Below are 15,364 nucleotides of genomic sequence, written 5' to 3'. Positions count from 1 at the left end.
GCCTGGGAAAGATACTCCTGTACTGTATGAATACATTCCGGGGGGCATCGTGGCCCCGTTGTGGGATCCAATTAGGAAGGAGTGGGCTATCATGCCAATCATCCTCAGTTGGATCCAGAACTATCACGATCAGGTGTCAGATTCAGTTGGAGCACGGTCCTACTGGATTGGGTCTTGGAGAGACACTAGTGCTATTGCCACGCTCCTCTTCCGTGGTGAACTTGTGACTCCACTGATCTCCCGTTCCGACCGTCCTTCCCGTCTTCGCCCATGGCTGCTTGGGTCCCACGATGCTCAATATTGTGACTGGACTGGACCTACTGTAACCACGGGAGTATTGGTGGTCCACTACTCCGTACTCCGTACTCCGTAGACTATTGAAGATTGTCTCCAAAGTATGTATGTACGGTGTACGGAGTACGGTTCATAGACTATAGACCTAACCCCAATCAATAACCTCCGTCCATAATAATGTTGGAGATACTGTAGTACTAATCATTCCCATGGTAGAACTAGTTAAACATCAGCAAATCATCTAAACATAGCTCTATCTAGATTAGGCTGCCTGGTCCGCATTCCGTTGAGTCTCATCTAAATTTGCTTTCCTATCTCGAGTACTTGGCCCGAGACTTCTCCCCCCATGTTGCCATCCTCCATCTCCGCCATGCTCGTAAGAACAAGAATGTATGGAGATCATGGGACTGACTCTCCGATCGCGCAAGATATGACCCAAGTGCAGTCCTGGCCCAATCCGAGGAATGACAGGATCCGCGTGGCAGTAAGTTTTGTTGGCGATTCAGTGGCTCTCTTGTTCTCGCTCCACACCCGTGCAGGCCAGCCATTCGCTCTCTCCACTCGGACATCATCCAGTCTGCTCCTCGTCAAGTCCACTAAAGCGACTAAAAATCCCCTAGCGCATCTCTTGCTCACCGCTGCTTTGTGCCCCCCACCGCCTCACTCGTCCCTCTTTCCTCCCATGGCCGTGTGCAACTCTGCGCATCTGAAGAAGGCCTTTTCATCCAGGCTGGCCCTTTGCCCCTTCTCCCCCTCTACTTACGACCCTGGATACCACTTTTTTGTGGTCAAAAACAACACATTTTTAACGAAGCAATGTCAAATGTCGATATATCAAGTGACGGCCTCATCGTCGATTACGATTCGAGAGGCTATCTCCCTCAATCATGGCCGGTAGCAGTCGACCAGAACCCCTCGCGCCCGGAGGACGCCCATGATCTGTCGCCGCTTCAAACCAGCGGTCACCCCCTGGAACAGTCGGTGGCCCAGGATCCCAACCTCATGGTCGACTGGCACTACCACCAACAACTTCAGCAGACCCCTCACCACCACCCACAATTATCATATTCCTCCGAGGATCACTCGTCAGCGCCCCAGTTCACGGCGGCCAGCTATGGCATGGCCCTCCAGTCGTCGCCGGTGGATCTCTTGTCCGCCGGTCCTCAGGGCCAAATGAGTGCTGGTCTGCTCGATAGTTCCTATCATCTGCCACTTTCGGCCCCCGTCGACATGGTGCCCTTCACCTATCATGACTTCCAGGCCGATTTGATGGCATTTAATGGATTGCCAGATGTTTCATATGCCGCCCCGCACCCCATTCTGGAGAGCAGTTCCCCGACGGACACCTATCTCGAGGTCCGTTCCTTATCCAGCAGCGACAATGGTTGGAGCACGGTGGACCACCGCCGCTCGCTGGATTTCGGTTTCCCAGAGCAGGGCATCTTCGTCAACCCCACGCAGACTTTGCACGATCGCAGCCTTTCAGAGTCGTCTTATTCGACTTCGTACGGCAGTTTCGTCGACATCACCAACCCCATCAGCTCACCCGGTTCCGAAGGCAACATGGACTTCCCTTACAACCCTAACCATGCCCTGAGCCTGGCGACTTCGCCAACAAGTATCTCCATGGTCCGCCGGGTGACCGAGGAGCAGTCTTCCCCCGTCCCCGCCTCTGGTTCTCGCTCCCCGTCAGCTGTCAGCCCCAGTGCGATGGTCCGCCCCATCCCAGTCCCCATTAAGAAGTCAACCTCGCCCACCCGCTCATCAGGCTCTCAATCGTCCGCGTCGCCCCCCAGCAGGAAACCGTCTCGTAAGAGTCCGATCGCAGCCAAGACGGCCGAGACCAAGGTTCGCAAGCAATCTCAGACCGGCAAGCCCGAGACCGAGAAGCGTGTCGGCAAGCGTAAGGGTCCCCTCAAGCCCGACCAGCGTAAGCAGGCCAGCGAGATTCGGAAGCTGCGTGCTTGTCTGCGTTGCAAGTTCCTCAAGAAGACGTGTGACAAGGGTGAGCCCTGTGCTGGCTGCCAGCCGTCGCACGCCCGTCTCTGGCAAGTGCCCTGCACCCGTATTGATATCAAGGAGATTGGCTATTTCATGAAGGACTGGAAAGCGGACTACGAGCGACACATCTCGATGGGATTCTCAGTCGGCAACATCAAGGGATTCTCGGATCAGGAACGCACTCTGTACATTACCCACGGATACGGTCAGATCTTGCCAATCGCCGCACGGGAGGTTTATGTCCGGGACGAGCAGTGCTTCACGGTCGACTGGGTCGAGTCGATGCACCGCGAGCCGACAGCTTACGAGGTCGAGACTGCGAAGCTCTCCGCAGGCATGGAGGGCATCTCGCACGCTATGTTGTCGGACTACCTGGACCGCCATATTGATGGCAACGGCACCTTTGAGAAGTTCGTCGACGATTACTTTGAGGGTACACCGTTCTTGACCCAGATGTTGAAGACCGCTTTTCGCTATTACTACCGCACCAAGCTGCCCGTCATCCGCAAGGCCCTCAAGTTGATCATTGCTTACAATTTGACTCTGCACGTCACCATGGTCGAGGGACTGGGCGATGAAGATGGATTCCTCGGTCGGATTAACGAGCCAGGCTCCAAGTTCCGCGGCAAGACCATGGCCCCCGTCATGATCAACTTCCAGATTAAGTGTGCCATGGCAAGCATGTGGCGGGAGCTGCAAAAGGATGTATTGGAGGAGCTGTCGGCCCTGTACTCCAGCGTGTACAGTGGTGACAAGTTGAAGAACTGGCCTACTATCTTCGTGCTGGCCTCGATCCTGCTGGCTGTCTGGGAGGAAATGCAGTTTGACTGCCACTACCGCACCCCGGACCAGGCCGCCGTCGACAAGTTCTGCACTGACATGGAGACCACCCCGGTCGGTGTCATTGTCGGTCTGTTCCAGGCTATCTCACAAAAGCTGCCTCCCTTCACCGAGTGGGATTCGCAGAAGCACCACCACCTCCTCTACTCCAATCCCGATGTGTGCAACACGATGACCGAAGTCCGCCAACATGTGGAACAGCATGGTAAGATTACCTCTCCCGACACGCCCTTGAATACATCGATACTAATACCTTGGCATTCAGAGAGCTACCTGCGTGGCCGCTCCGGTACCAAATTCAACCGCGGCGACTTTGACTGCCTGTCAAACAAATTCGTGTCTCGGCTGGTGATCCGTGCCAACTAGAGATCCTCCGAATGACACGTATGCACATGATGAGCGAATGATCAATGCATCCTTTTTTTCTTCCACGACTACTATTTTGCTTTGCCAACAGCGAGTTCTCAGTCCCAGCGATTTATTCCCGTTTCCCCCAGCCTTGCAACGACCTGGATGACTCAAGAAACCCCCTCTCCCTCGAAGTTACGCTAGTCGTGATCGATGCGCGAGCGCGTAGTCTCCCCCGCTCATTTTAACGAATTGTCATGATCACCTGACCTGATCTGATCTTGTTTTTTATTTACCGCTCCTAGCGAGTCGGTTGCTTCTCAGCCTGTGTTTTTGTGTCCTTTGCATCGTGGTTCTTGACAACCGCCCTTCATTCCCCTTTCATTTTTCTTTTTCGAGTTCTGATTTTGTGCTGTTTTCCTCTCTTGTCTATTGACTGTTTTGTCTTTGTGGTATACCTTTCTCGCATAGCTTCCAGCGATGAACGAGGATCACGAACGTTATGAACCGTGTACGGCCGACTGTGTGTTGCGCATGTGTTGTTTTTGTGTTTTGTGTTTTGTGGCCACAGAGCCCTCGTTATCTCTGTCCTGGCCATTGCCTATGGGATGGAATAGCAGGTTCTGTACATGCAGGGCCATAATAAACAGCCCCCGACTTGTTGTTGTGTGGGTTGTATTGATTTTGTTTAGGAGTGGTGAGGAAAACGGCGTCGAAGGGTGGAATGTTCCGTCTCTACGCCTGCGGGATCGTGTCTCTATATCGATATCTCTATTTTACACCATTTTCTGTCTCTTCCACCTTGGTACTTCAATGCTGTTAAGCAGTGACTGTAGTATTTTTACTTTGGTTGAAACGTGGGCTAGGCAAACTCAGGCTGGCGGTGTAGCACTCACAAGGTACTTCTCCCATCACGAGTACCGTTGGAGATGGTAGAGACGGAAAGGTCAATAGTTCTGTTGATCGGTTCCGGGTTCGGGCATACAAATTTGTAGATAGGAATGGAGGGGCCTGAGAACCAAGTCCTCCATACGGAGTACACTGCCAGCCAATCCTGGTAGCAGCCAGTTTAGGGAGTTAAGCAAAGTGCCGATGCCGGAACCGGAATCACCTGACCTAGTCACATGACTGTGGCTAAGTATAGAATACCCCGGGGCAGTGCCAGTTTACCGTGTACCGCCTGGTACCGAATACCTGTAACAATTGTATCGAGTAAGCCACAAGCCTCCAGATGTACATGTACAGTATCGTTCGCAACGGACTTCCTCCATCGATGGCGCTAACAGGCTTCAGGTGATCTCTGGCCCACCCCCTCTTTTCACGATAAGCCCTCCCACGTCATCGTCATCACGACTCTCCCTGGGCTAGGACCCGTCGCAGATAACCATCCTCCTTTAGGGCAACACACGGGATAGTCAGATTAGAATTTTCCCCTTGTATTCCCTCCATCAAGTATAGCCGCCTATCAAAGTTTTTTTCCCCTTTAGTGCAGGAACCAGGTTTTATCCGTATTGCCCGGTGGCGTCCAAGACTTGTTTCCTAGGTGGCCCGACTCCGGGCCTGGAGGCATCCTTTCTTGACTCATCCGGCACCCCGGCATCCATTCTTTCAGTTGTTTTGTACCGGAAAATAGATTATTAGGAGATACTAAGTGCTTAACTTTTTTGCTGTGGCTTTTTCCCTATGCCCAGCAGCCCAGCCCCCGGCTCTTCTAGTAGTTTCGCACGTCATGCCTGTCTGACTAAGGCGCTTCGCCCCCTCCTCCCATATCGCTTTCCTACTTAAACCTCACCCCCTCTTCTGCCTGCCCTTTCCCATTTTCCTTCTCTCCCACTTCCCTTCCCCGTCCACGTCGCATTATCCTGCGTTCCATCCTTTTCATCTTCAACTACCGCACTATCGTACCTCCCATCATCGTTGAACTGCCTCCATCATGCAGATCTTCGTGAAGACCCGTGAGTTTCCCTGTCTCTTTTCTGGTCGCCTGGTCGCGCACCCTCGGTCGCCACTTAGAGCAGTCCTGCTAACTCTGTCTCTCTCTCTCTCACACAGTCACTGGCAAGACTATCACCCTTGAGGTGGAGTCCAGCGATACCATCGACAATGTCAAGTCCAAGATTCAGGACAAGGAGGGCATCCCCCCTGACCAACAGCGCCTGATCTTCGCTGGCAAGCAGCTTGAGGATGGTCGCACCCTCTCCGACTACAACATTCAGAAGGAGTCTACTCTCCACCTGGTCCTGCGCCTTCGTGGTGGCATGCAGATCTGTACGTTTCGCCCCCCTGGCTCCACTCCTACCCGCCCCCACTCGAAAGAGCCGCTGGTATTTTATCGTTCCCAGTACTAACTCGCCACACAGTCGTCAAGACCCTGACTGGCAAGACCATCACCCTCGAGGTGGAGTCTTCCGACACCATCGATAATGTCAAGTCCAAGATTCAGGACAAGGAAGGCATTCCCCCCGACCAACAGCGCCTGATCTTTGCTGGCAAGCAGCTCGAGGATGGCCGCACCCTGTCCGACTACAACATCCAGAAGGAATCTACCCTGCACTTGGTTCTCCGTCTCCGTGGTGGTATGCAGATTTTCGTCAAGACCCTCACTGGCAAGACTATCACTTTGGAGGTTGAGTCATCCGACACCATCGACAACGTGAAGAGCAAGATCCAAGATAAGGAGGGTATTCCCCCAGACCAACAGCGTCTCATTTTCGCCGGCAAGCAGCTCGAGGACGGTCGCACACTCTCTGATTACAACATCCAGAAGGAGTCTACCCTCCACTTGGTGCTTCGCCTGCGTGGTGGTATGCAGATTTTCGTTAAGACTTTGACCGGCAAGACCATCACCCTGGAAGTTGAGTCTAGCGACACCATCGACAACGTCAAGTCCAAGATCCAAGATAAGGAGGGCATCCCCCCGACCAGCAGCGTCTGATCTTCGCTGGCAAGCAGCTGGAGGACGGTCGCACGCTTTCGGACTACAACATCCAGAAGGAGTCTACTCTCCACCTGGTGCTGCGTCTGCGTGGTGGACAGTAAATGCTGATACCACATTTACTACGATCCTTTCCTTTCTCTACATCTTTCACGATTCGACTGCGATAGGTTCTCGATGAACCTGCATGGCGTTTGGTCGGTTTCGAAGCTGAGGCTTCTTTTTGTTTTTGATCAAACACGGTACCCACGGACACTAGGTATTATTTATCTATCAATTGAATCGCGCTAGATCGCTGTTTCTTTGCTAGCATCATGTTCCCAAAGTAATCTTGTAATCGTGCGGAGTATGCCTCGTAATGGTCTCCCAATTTGTAGAACATTCATAGATGTTGCCAAGTACATTTCTAGAGATCCTTCAGACCTCTAGATTCAGAGTCTTGAACTGCCACTGAATTAGCAATTCGGCGAGTGCGCCTTTAGCAATATCCCCTCCTGCGGCAATATTCGCGCCTTTGAACAAGTAACACTTACGCCACCTTGGCCACCAAATTCAAAGTGACTGACCAGCCAAACTGGGCTCTTCAAGCCGACCAGCAACTGGCATTGACACGGGATTTGCCTCTTCGCCACCCATCACTGATTGAATTGGCAACCTCAGGCATCGCAACCTCAGGCATCCAGATCTGGGGTAGCTTAGGTCATCCTTATCCTTATCGCACCGACAATCAGTGCTGTTGGGATTCCTGATTCCTCACAATCGCGGGTTCTCTACTCCATCACCATGTGAGCAGTTGCCCGGGATGCCCGCATATTTCTACCATCTAAGCCTCGAAGTCCTGCACAAACCTCATCCACCCAAATCAGTGGCCACCGCTTCATCGCTGGCCCTGGACTCTGTATGGGAAGCCCTGCTCCCCTTCCAGAAGCGGGCCCGGCGTTCAACGTCCACTCCCACATCTAGCGGGGGTGATTCCCTTGCGCAATTCACGCAATCGCACGGCCACACACCGGGGAAAGAATTCACGCTTGAACGACGCTTCAAACACGCTTCCACATCATCCTCGTCTGATTCTTCGTCTCGCGCCGCACAACATTCGCCTTCGTCCTCGCTTCCCGCTAATAACTACCCCTCTACCTCCCCCAACAGCCCCTCCGACCTCCAGAACGACGTCCGCGCTGGAGCAATTCTGATCGATTGCATAGACATGGTGCCGCCTGATGATGTGTCCGGAAAGCGGACCCAAAAGCGCGGCAGTACTGCGGTTCCTGCCGCTGGCAATGACGACAACCTCGTCGCTGCAGGCATTGGCACTGATATTCTTGGTGGCCTGCGCACGAAGGGTCGCTACATTCCTCTTGATCAGGAAGTCGGTGATAGCGTCTGGGGAATTGTTCACTTATACCGTGATGTGCAGGAAACCCCGTATCTCGCTGGGAACGAGGATGATTACCCGACCTACCTGAAAGGCTCCGCGGCCGCTGCGCGACACCCAAGCGAGCAGCAGTCCGGCGGTACGAGTCGCACACAACCTCATTCTCGTGGGAAGGGCTCTGCAGACCTAGCGACGTATCCGTTCCCTGTGACGGTATCATCGTCTGGCAAAGAGGAGGACGAGTGCTCGACGTTGTGTATCCTAGCTGTGCCAAGTTACTTGTCGCCACCAGATTTTCTGGGATTCGTGGGCGAGAATACGATGGATGATGTGAGCCATTTCCGGATGATACGCACCCCGCGCGCCAATCGGTATATGGTTTTGATGAAGTTTCGAAATGGGAGGAAGGCGAAGGAGTGGCAAAAGGAGTGGAATGGCAAGGTTTTCAACAGCATGGAGGTATGCTTGGCTTTTGTTTTGTAATGGGTTTGATCTGTGACAGGATTGCAATACAATACCCTGGGTTCCTGGGTTCCTGGTGCTAACTATGTTCCTTCTTCCAGCCTGAGACCTGCCATGTGGTATTCGTGAAATCGGTTGAGATTCAGGTTGTCGAGCCTAAACCACCTTCGACGGCCGACGCCGGTGCTCTTTCGCCCTCTCATAAACATCCTGTGTCATCGTCTGGTCAGGCCACTCTCTCTACGAAACCCCTTGCTCCACCTACACCGGCATTGATCGAACTCCCTACCTGCCCCGTATGCCTTGAACGAATGGACGAAACAACGGGCCTTCTCACAATCATCTGTCAGCACGTTTTCCACTGCACATGCCTCCAGAAATGGAAAGGCAGCGGATGTCCTGTCTGTCGGTACACCCAAGACGACTTCCGCAAGGGTACTGCATCCACGGATAGCGACGAAGAGCCTGCTGAGTGCAGCGTCTGTCACACCGACAGTAATCTCTGGGCTTGTCTGATCTGCGGCTCGGTGGGCTGTGGCCGCTATGACGGAGCCCATGCATTTGACCATTGGAAACAGACTGCTCATGCCTTTGCCATGGATCTCAACTCCCAGCGCGTTTGGGACTACGTTGGCGATGCTTATGTTCACCGCATTATTCAGAGCAAAACTGATGGCAAGCTCGTCGAGCTCCCTGCAGCTGATCACTCGGCCCTCGACCCGCCAGACTGGGCTGACGCTGTCCCCCGTGAGAAACTCGAAAACATGAGCGTCGAGTACACGCACCTCCTCACCTCCCAGTTGGAAAGCCAGCGCGCTTACTTTGAAGAAATTGTCGAGCGGGCGGCGGACAAGGCCTCACAGGCTAGCGCCGCTGCCGCAACTGCAGAAGAAGCCGCAAGGGAGGCAACCGCCCGTCTTGCGGAGCTGCAAGCACAATACGAGGCTCTCTCGTCCGACTCCATTCCCAGCATGGAGCGCGAGCAAGGTCGCCTTGAGAAACGAGCTGAGAAATTCGAAGCCCTGGCACGCCGCATGGAGAAAGACTACCGTGAAGAGAAGACTATTAATGCAAGTCTCATGGAGAGGCTGGAGCATATGTCTACGGAGAATGTGGCGATGAAGGGCGAGGTTGATCAGTTGAAGGCGGAGATTGTGGATTTGCAAGAGCAGAGTCGCGATTTGACCTTCTTTATCAGTGGTAGTCAGAAGCTGCAGGGTGCTGGGGAGGATATTGAGCAGGGCACTGTTAGTGTACCTGATCCCCCAGCCGAGGTGGCGAAGAAGAAGAGGAATCGGGGAAAGGGAAGGAAGTAGCACTAGGGCGATTTACTTATTGTATGATATTCATGATTGAATGACACTCGAATGACCATGAATGACTATAATTGTGACCTGTACCAGTGTCTCTTGCTCTTGTCTAGGGTTTCTGTGAAAAGCTGCAAGGTGTAGACTGGACGAGGTCCTCGTCTGTTAGCACTACAATGCACCAGATCAAGACTTAAAATCATATCTGATCAATAATGATACATCAGCTCAATTGTCTATACATTTACACAAAACCAAATTAATCGTACACAGTCCTATGCGGTACCAATCAAACACCCTTCTTAACAGCCCAGAAGTAATTCCCCCAGCTCTCCGAGCCCGGCACCATCTTCCAGCCCAATCCAGGCACATAAATAGTCCCCATACACTTCCATCTCATACCATCCAAAGCACTCGGTCCACCACGACTCGTCGCCGAATCCGCGGCCCGCATCAAACCCTCCTGCGCCCACGCATGCAGTTCCGGCGGATTCACAAATTTACTCCACTCGTGTGTACCACGCGGGACAACACCGATCGGCCAGGGTGCTTCGGCGATGACTTGGTTGAGGAGGAATGAAGGGAATGTGCGGGAGATGGTGGATCCGATGAGCCAGCCGCCGGGCTTGAGGGCGCGAAGGCAGTTGGCCAGGAAGGCTTGAGGTGTTGTCGTTGTGGGGTCGATGTGTTCGATGACCTCGAAGAGGGTGACCATGTCGAATTGGGGGTGTGATGCGTTATCACCGGAGGGTGTGGGTTCGGACGTGGATGTGGATGTGGATGTGGATGTGGATGTGGGTGTGAATGGGGATGAGGGCGCGAGCACGTCTTCCAGAGTGGTGTTTAGGTACTTGAATTTTCCACTGCGGAGGTGTGCATCCACGGTAGGATCCATGCGTGCGTGCTCGCGGGCTACTTGGATCAGCATTGTTGAGGGATCAATGGCTGTCATCGAGGCTGCCCGGGTCGCCGTTGGTGCGGCGGCAGATGGATCAAGCGGGATTGTGCGTGCGAGCGATTCCGCGAAGATTCCACCGCCACAGCCAATGTCCATGTAGTGCAAGTTTGCGGCAGTTGAGGAGCTTGCGCTGTCAGTGTCGGCGGCTGTGGGTGGAGGGCTTTCGGCCAGACAGGATGCGATAAACTCGTGTCGGAGTGGATTCATTAGGTGTAGGATCCGGGATGGACCCATCGGATCCCACCAGGAGCTGGCAAGTGCGGAGAAGTGGGAGAGCTCATCGGCAGAGACGGATGATGTAGAGTGATTGCGAGTGATGGGGACTTTTCGTGGGAGAGTAGACGAGGAGGAGAAAGGTGGGAGGGAGGGTCGGCATGCTGGTCGCGTCGCTGTCGACGCACCATGGAGGGCGCGGAGGGAAATAGGGCGTGGTCGGATGGATGCCATTGTGGAAATTTTGAGGTTAATGACCTTTTTCGAGTTCGTGGATATGCAGAGTGAGACTCTTGAGCAAGTCCGATGCTTGTCTAAGCCGGGTCTTTGAAATCAGGGCTATGTGGTAAAGTCCATTAGTCGCGTCTTTCATGATCTGCAATGCCAGAAGAAGCCAGAGTTTTACATACTCTTAGTGATCAACACATTATATGCAGCGGCTGTCAATCAATTCATTGTCGGCTGAACGAAGAAAGTTGAAGCTACCTGCATCAACGAGAACCTCCGAAACAAACATGCCAAGCTCTTTTGGAGGTGTTTGCATGGCAGATGATTGACCGCTTTCTAGACCGCCCTCTTCGGTTCTTTGATGGAGTACATTTTGCAGTCCTCCTAATCAGGAAATTGAGACACGTTGTACTGTAATCTGGTTGGTAATCGAAGTGTCTGAAGGCCATTATTTCCATGGCAATACTGTTACTTTTTTACCTCTTGAGAGTATTCAAGTCAAAATCCTCCTTGTCTGTTAATATATCTTCCGGTTCCCAGTATATACAACGCATGCCGTGTCAAAGATCCGATCTATATATGAACGCCAGAGTGGTATCATCAATCAAAAGCGTCGTGGAAACATCCAAGTCTCATGAAACACACACACACACACACACACATAAATATGCCAACAATCATTCAAGGTAGGAGACAATCCTGATATCCCAGTTCACCACCCGAACCCACGCCGGAGAGGTGAGCAGGAACTTGCTCATTCTGGTCACCTTCCACCTCGCGGATTACATGTAGATCCCGACATGCCGCGAGCAAATCCCAATTCTGCTCGCCGGTCCATGTATTTCCTTGATCATGCGCATGAGCATCCAGAGCTGGTAGGAAGTTGCCAATGGTTAGGGTGCAATCAAGTCCCAACACGGACTTGCATCGTTCTAGAAGAGCGGGGAAGAGGTACGATGGCGAGCCTCGGATCTGTGATAAGGTATGCAGGATGCCCCAGAGGAGTTCTCGAGGATCGACTGTGGACTCTGCAAGTCTATGGACTGCCTTAGTACCCAGCGAGCGCGTAACATCGGCGACCGATGTGCCCATGTCGAATAGTTTTTGCTCCTGAACTTATTGTTAGGAGGGAGATTTCAAAATAGGCGATGAGTGGTTTAGAATATTGACTTACCATTCCAATACCATGGGCATCTACCGCACCCTGAGATGCAGATCCAATCACACTCATCACGGCCTTGCCGACTAGAACCGGTAAATGGAAAGGCAGCACACTCTCGTCGCGGGCGCCGGGTTGAGTGGCATGGTTCATAGACAATTTCCACATCATCGCTTGGAGCCATTGTTGAGTGATGAGGATGTCAACTTGTTGGATTTCCATCACTCCATCAAGCGAGATGGGTTTGCACAGGCTGGACTGGATGGCGGATGTGGGAGGCCTTTCCAAGAGCCCCTCTCCGCCGCCTGCGGAGACCCAGTCGTAGAGATTTGGGGTGAGTTTCTCAAAAATACCGATCAAGTTGATGAAGCCATATGCGAGAATAGGGTCTTCGGAACAAAGGACTTGTGGTTTGTGGATCGAACTTCGGAGCATGACTGGCTTGGCTTGTTGGAGCGCATAGCCTCTGTTTATTTCACCGTCATCAGTCAGTGACAAGAAGGATAACACTGGGTATACAGAATTACTAACCTCTCTGTAATAAAGAGCAGCCAGAATATTCGCCGCCTTTCTTCTGCGTCTTCTACACTGAGATCCGCATATGTAGATTCTCGATGCAGGCCCAGAGTAAATGTCATCGAGGTTGCCTCGCACAAGTAGTACCAGGCATGGCTTTGTTTGTCAAGATTGCCATAGGATGCGAACAAGAAGAATGAAGTCAGTAGAGTCTCGATGCTGACGTCTTCCATAATGTCACATTCCCGGCGTGCCCGCACGGCTTCTGCTAAAAGCTTCTCTCCCGATACTAGGGAGTGACCGTCACCCAAGCTCTGTAAACGAGCGGGATCCGGAACTGGCGTGTCACCATCAAGCTTCAGCTGAATGTGAGTTGCTGCGCAGATGGAAGCTAGAAATGCGTATCGAGAGGGCGAAAGAAGTTCTGGCTGCTCACTATCCCGACGAAGCTGCTCGCCGCGCACGACTGGCATGATCGGGAACAGGTATTTTAAATAAACATTGACATGGGCCAGCAAGATTTGGGGTGAGAGACGGCGTGCATGTGGTAGAGCTTGCGTTTGGCCCCGAATTGACTCGATAGTTGAATCGGTCGAATCTGGGGAAGAAACCAGCTCTGGCGGGGGTAATTGGGAGAGAGTATCCGACAGATCCTGCGGCACATACTGGGCATCGGCCACCGCAAAGGCCGGAGAGGCCGGAGAGCTCATTCTGTAGTTTGCGTCGGGGTAACCGTCTTGGTCGGCATAGAATTGCTCCTGATTGCCATCATTTCGGGCCGATAGCGGATGGATGGGGGCCAGGGGATAGAGGGTCCGAAACTTCGGCCCTTTACGACGCAGGACATCGCTATAGGAGCAAGATAGAAGCAGGCGCTGGCATTTATCACACGGTAGTTCGCGAGAACATTTGATCTTGCGCCGGCGACAATTATCACATGCCTGTTTAAAGGAGAGTTTGGATGGTGGAGCCAAATCCATACTGCTTGTAGACCCAGATATGGGGGGGGAGGGGGAGGGGATAGAGGACGAGGAAGAGAAAGACAAAAAGTTGAGGTTGGAGCAGCTCTCAAGGGAAGGTGGTGGGTCTAGCAGACTGTCATGGTCGATGAGGCAGTAGTTGAGTTGAAGGACTAAATATAAAAAAGAGTCGAAGAGGCCCAAAGACCCAGAGAAAAGAAGAAAAACAGTGGTTTATCTGGGGAAGCGCGGGGCCACCCAAAGCCCCGCAAAAGGGCCCCTGCACGTTTGATTTGTGAAGCCTTTTGAATACGCCCTTTTCTATAGCCTCCTTCTTCTTCTTCTCCTCCTCTCCTCCTACTGACCTACTCCTCTTTCTCCTCTTCTTCCTTATCCGAAGAGGCTATGGACTACAGCTTCTCCCTACCCCTCCATCCATCCCTGGCGGGACACAATATACTTTCGAGGCTGATGACTGGTTTTACGAGGCGTCGTCAGATTTTGTGCCTGGCGTTGATATCCAACCTATCCTCGACGAAGGAATGGGATCCTAGCTGACTACCGGCAGGAATTAGGCCTGGGATTGACTTCACCTTACCTGCTTCTATCACCCAATGGCACGATCCTCCCCCGGGTCAGATCTTTCCAGAATCCTCCCTTATCCAGGACTAGGCCGAAAACATCCCAGGATGCAGCAAGCCTCTCACTACGCCGGCACCTAAGCGAAGGCCCAGCAGATCCCCTGTCCATCATACCCTTGGCAGGCAGGGAACGACGTAAGACCTCATCGCAGCCTTTTACCAGACCAAACTGGGCTTAGCTGAGCCGAGCAGGCCGCCAGGCACTTCGTCGGCTGCACGACAGACCGAGGAAGAACAGACAGTGGTCCATTATTGCTGACAGAATAGCGAAAAGCGAGCCAAAGTTTATGCGGGGCCATGCGCGATTTTCTCACGTTGATTAACTCCCCAAGCTAACCCCGTCATTTCCAGCCGCAGTAGCGTCCACCCACTAGGCCATGATGAGCCCGCGTCTCCGCAGTCTTCAACGGGTGGCTCCATGGGAACTTTGGGAGGAGTCAATAGCATTGCATGTTGGCTGACGCCCAGTGCACGTTAGCGCTTCCTGATGGGCCAATTAGGTCCATTCTCCGCACGCTAGAAGTTCTCTCTGTTTTCCATTCCAATTGGGGCTTGAGATGCCGAGATTAGTGATTTGACACGTTCTCGGGAAGCCGAGGAAGATGAACGAGCATTTTACACTGCGACCGGCCCTTGTTGGCCCTTTCCACTCGATCAGACCATGCCGGTGGGAAACAGTTCATCAATCAGAACTGTTCACTACCTCAACCACTGGTGGACCTCATGCAAAATTCTAAATTCCGACGAATTGAATCATGATGATGCGTGGGCAAAAGTATCCTCTCCTTTCCAAGGTTCCTCCAAACAGGATTCCCCCGGAGAAACCATCCCCGCCACCAGGCACTCCCGAGATGGAGGACCCCCAGATTGCCTCATCGTATGGACTACGACGGTTGTAGTATTTTTTCTGATTTCATCATCGGCATCCCCCGGTCCCCTCTCGTTTTTCGAGGGTGCCGCTAGATTGAAAACACTCACCGGTTCTGTTCCTAGACTCAGCCAGACCCCAGGCTACTACATACTAGTTACTACAGTACTCCAGTAAGTACTACGAGGCTAGACACGATTCTGGATGATACCCATGAGGGAGAAAATCAGTCATCACATCTCAGATTCATGATGATGTGA

The 15,364-nt window shown here is 52.7% G+C and overlaps 4 protein-coding genes across 4 annotated transcripts; 2 read left to right on the top strand and 2 right to left on the bottom strand.

Annotated features, from left to right (window-relative positions):
- Positions 1–1,110: 1,110 nt before the first annotated feature.
- Positions 1,111–3,501, top strand: N7458_009426 (Zn(II)2Cys6 transcription factor domain-containing protein; the record flags this gene model as incomplete). The annotated part of the gene is made up of 1 exon (XM_056912808.1): positions 1,111–3,501. One exon carries the CDS (start codon positions 1,111–1,113, stop codon positions 3,499–3,501), a length of 2,391 nt encoding a protein of 796 aa, XP_056761657.1.
- Positions 3,502–7,220: 3,719 nt separating this feature from the next.
- Positions 7,221–9,571, top strand: N7458_009425 (putative RING and UBP finger domain protein; the record flags this gene model as incomplete). Its single annotated transcript, XM_056912807.1, has 2 exons — positions 7,221–8,252; positions 8,357–9,571. The coding sequence occupies 2 exons, from the start codon at positions 7,221–7,223 to the stop codon at positions 9,569–9,571; spliced, it is 2,247 nt and encodes a 748-aa protein (XP_056761656.1).
- Positions 9,572–9,851: 280 nt separating this feature from the next.
- N7458_009424 (3-demethylubiquinone-9 3-methyltransferase) lies at positions 9,852–10,967 on the bottom strand (the record flags this gene model as incomplete). Its single annotated transcript, XM_056912806.1, has 1 exon — positions 9,852–10,967. The coding sequence occupies one exon, from the start codon at positions 10,965–10,967 to the stop codon at positions 9,852–9,854; it is 1,116 nt and encodes a 371-aa protein (XP_056761655.1).
- Positions 10,968–11,642: 675 nt separating this feature from the next.
- N7458_009423 (putative C6 transcription factor (AmyR)) lies at positions 11,643–13,616 on the bottom strand (the record flags this gene model as incomplete). The annotated part of the gene is made up of 3 exons (XM_056912805.1): positions 11,643–12,071; positions 12,136–12,586; positions 12,652–13,616. 3 exons carry the CDS (start codon positions 13,614–13,616, stop codon positions 11,643–11,645), a joined length of 1,845 nt encoding a protein of 614 aa, XP_056761654.1.
- Positions 13,617–15,364: the final 1,748 nt, after the last annotated feature.

Source organism: Penicillium daleae, assembly GCF_028827525.1.
Source record: "Penicillium daleae strain IBT 16125 chromosome Unknown utg000008l_segment0_segment0, whole genome shotgun sequence".
Lineage (NCBI taxonomy): Eukaryota > Fungi > Ascomycota > Eurotiomycetes > Eurotiales > Aspergillaceae > Penicillium > Penicillium daleae.
The sequence above is the reverse complement of the archived record's forward strand: the minus strand, read 5'-3'. Positions and strand labels throughout refer to the sequence as shown.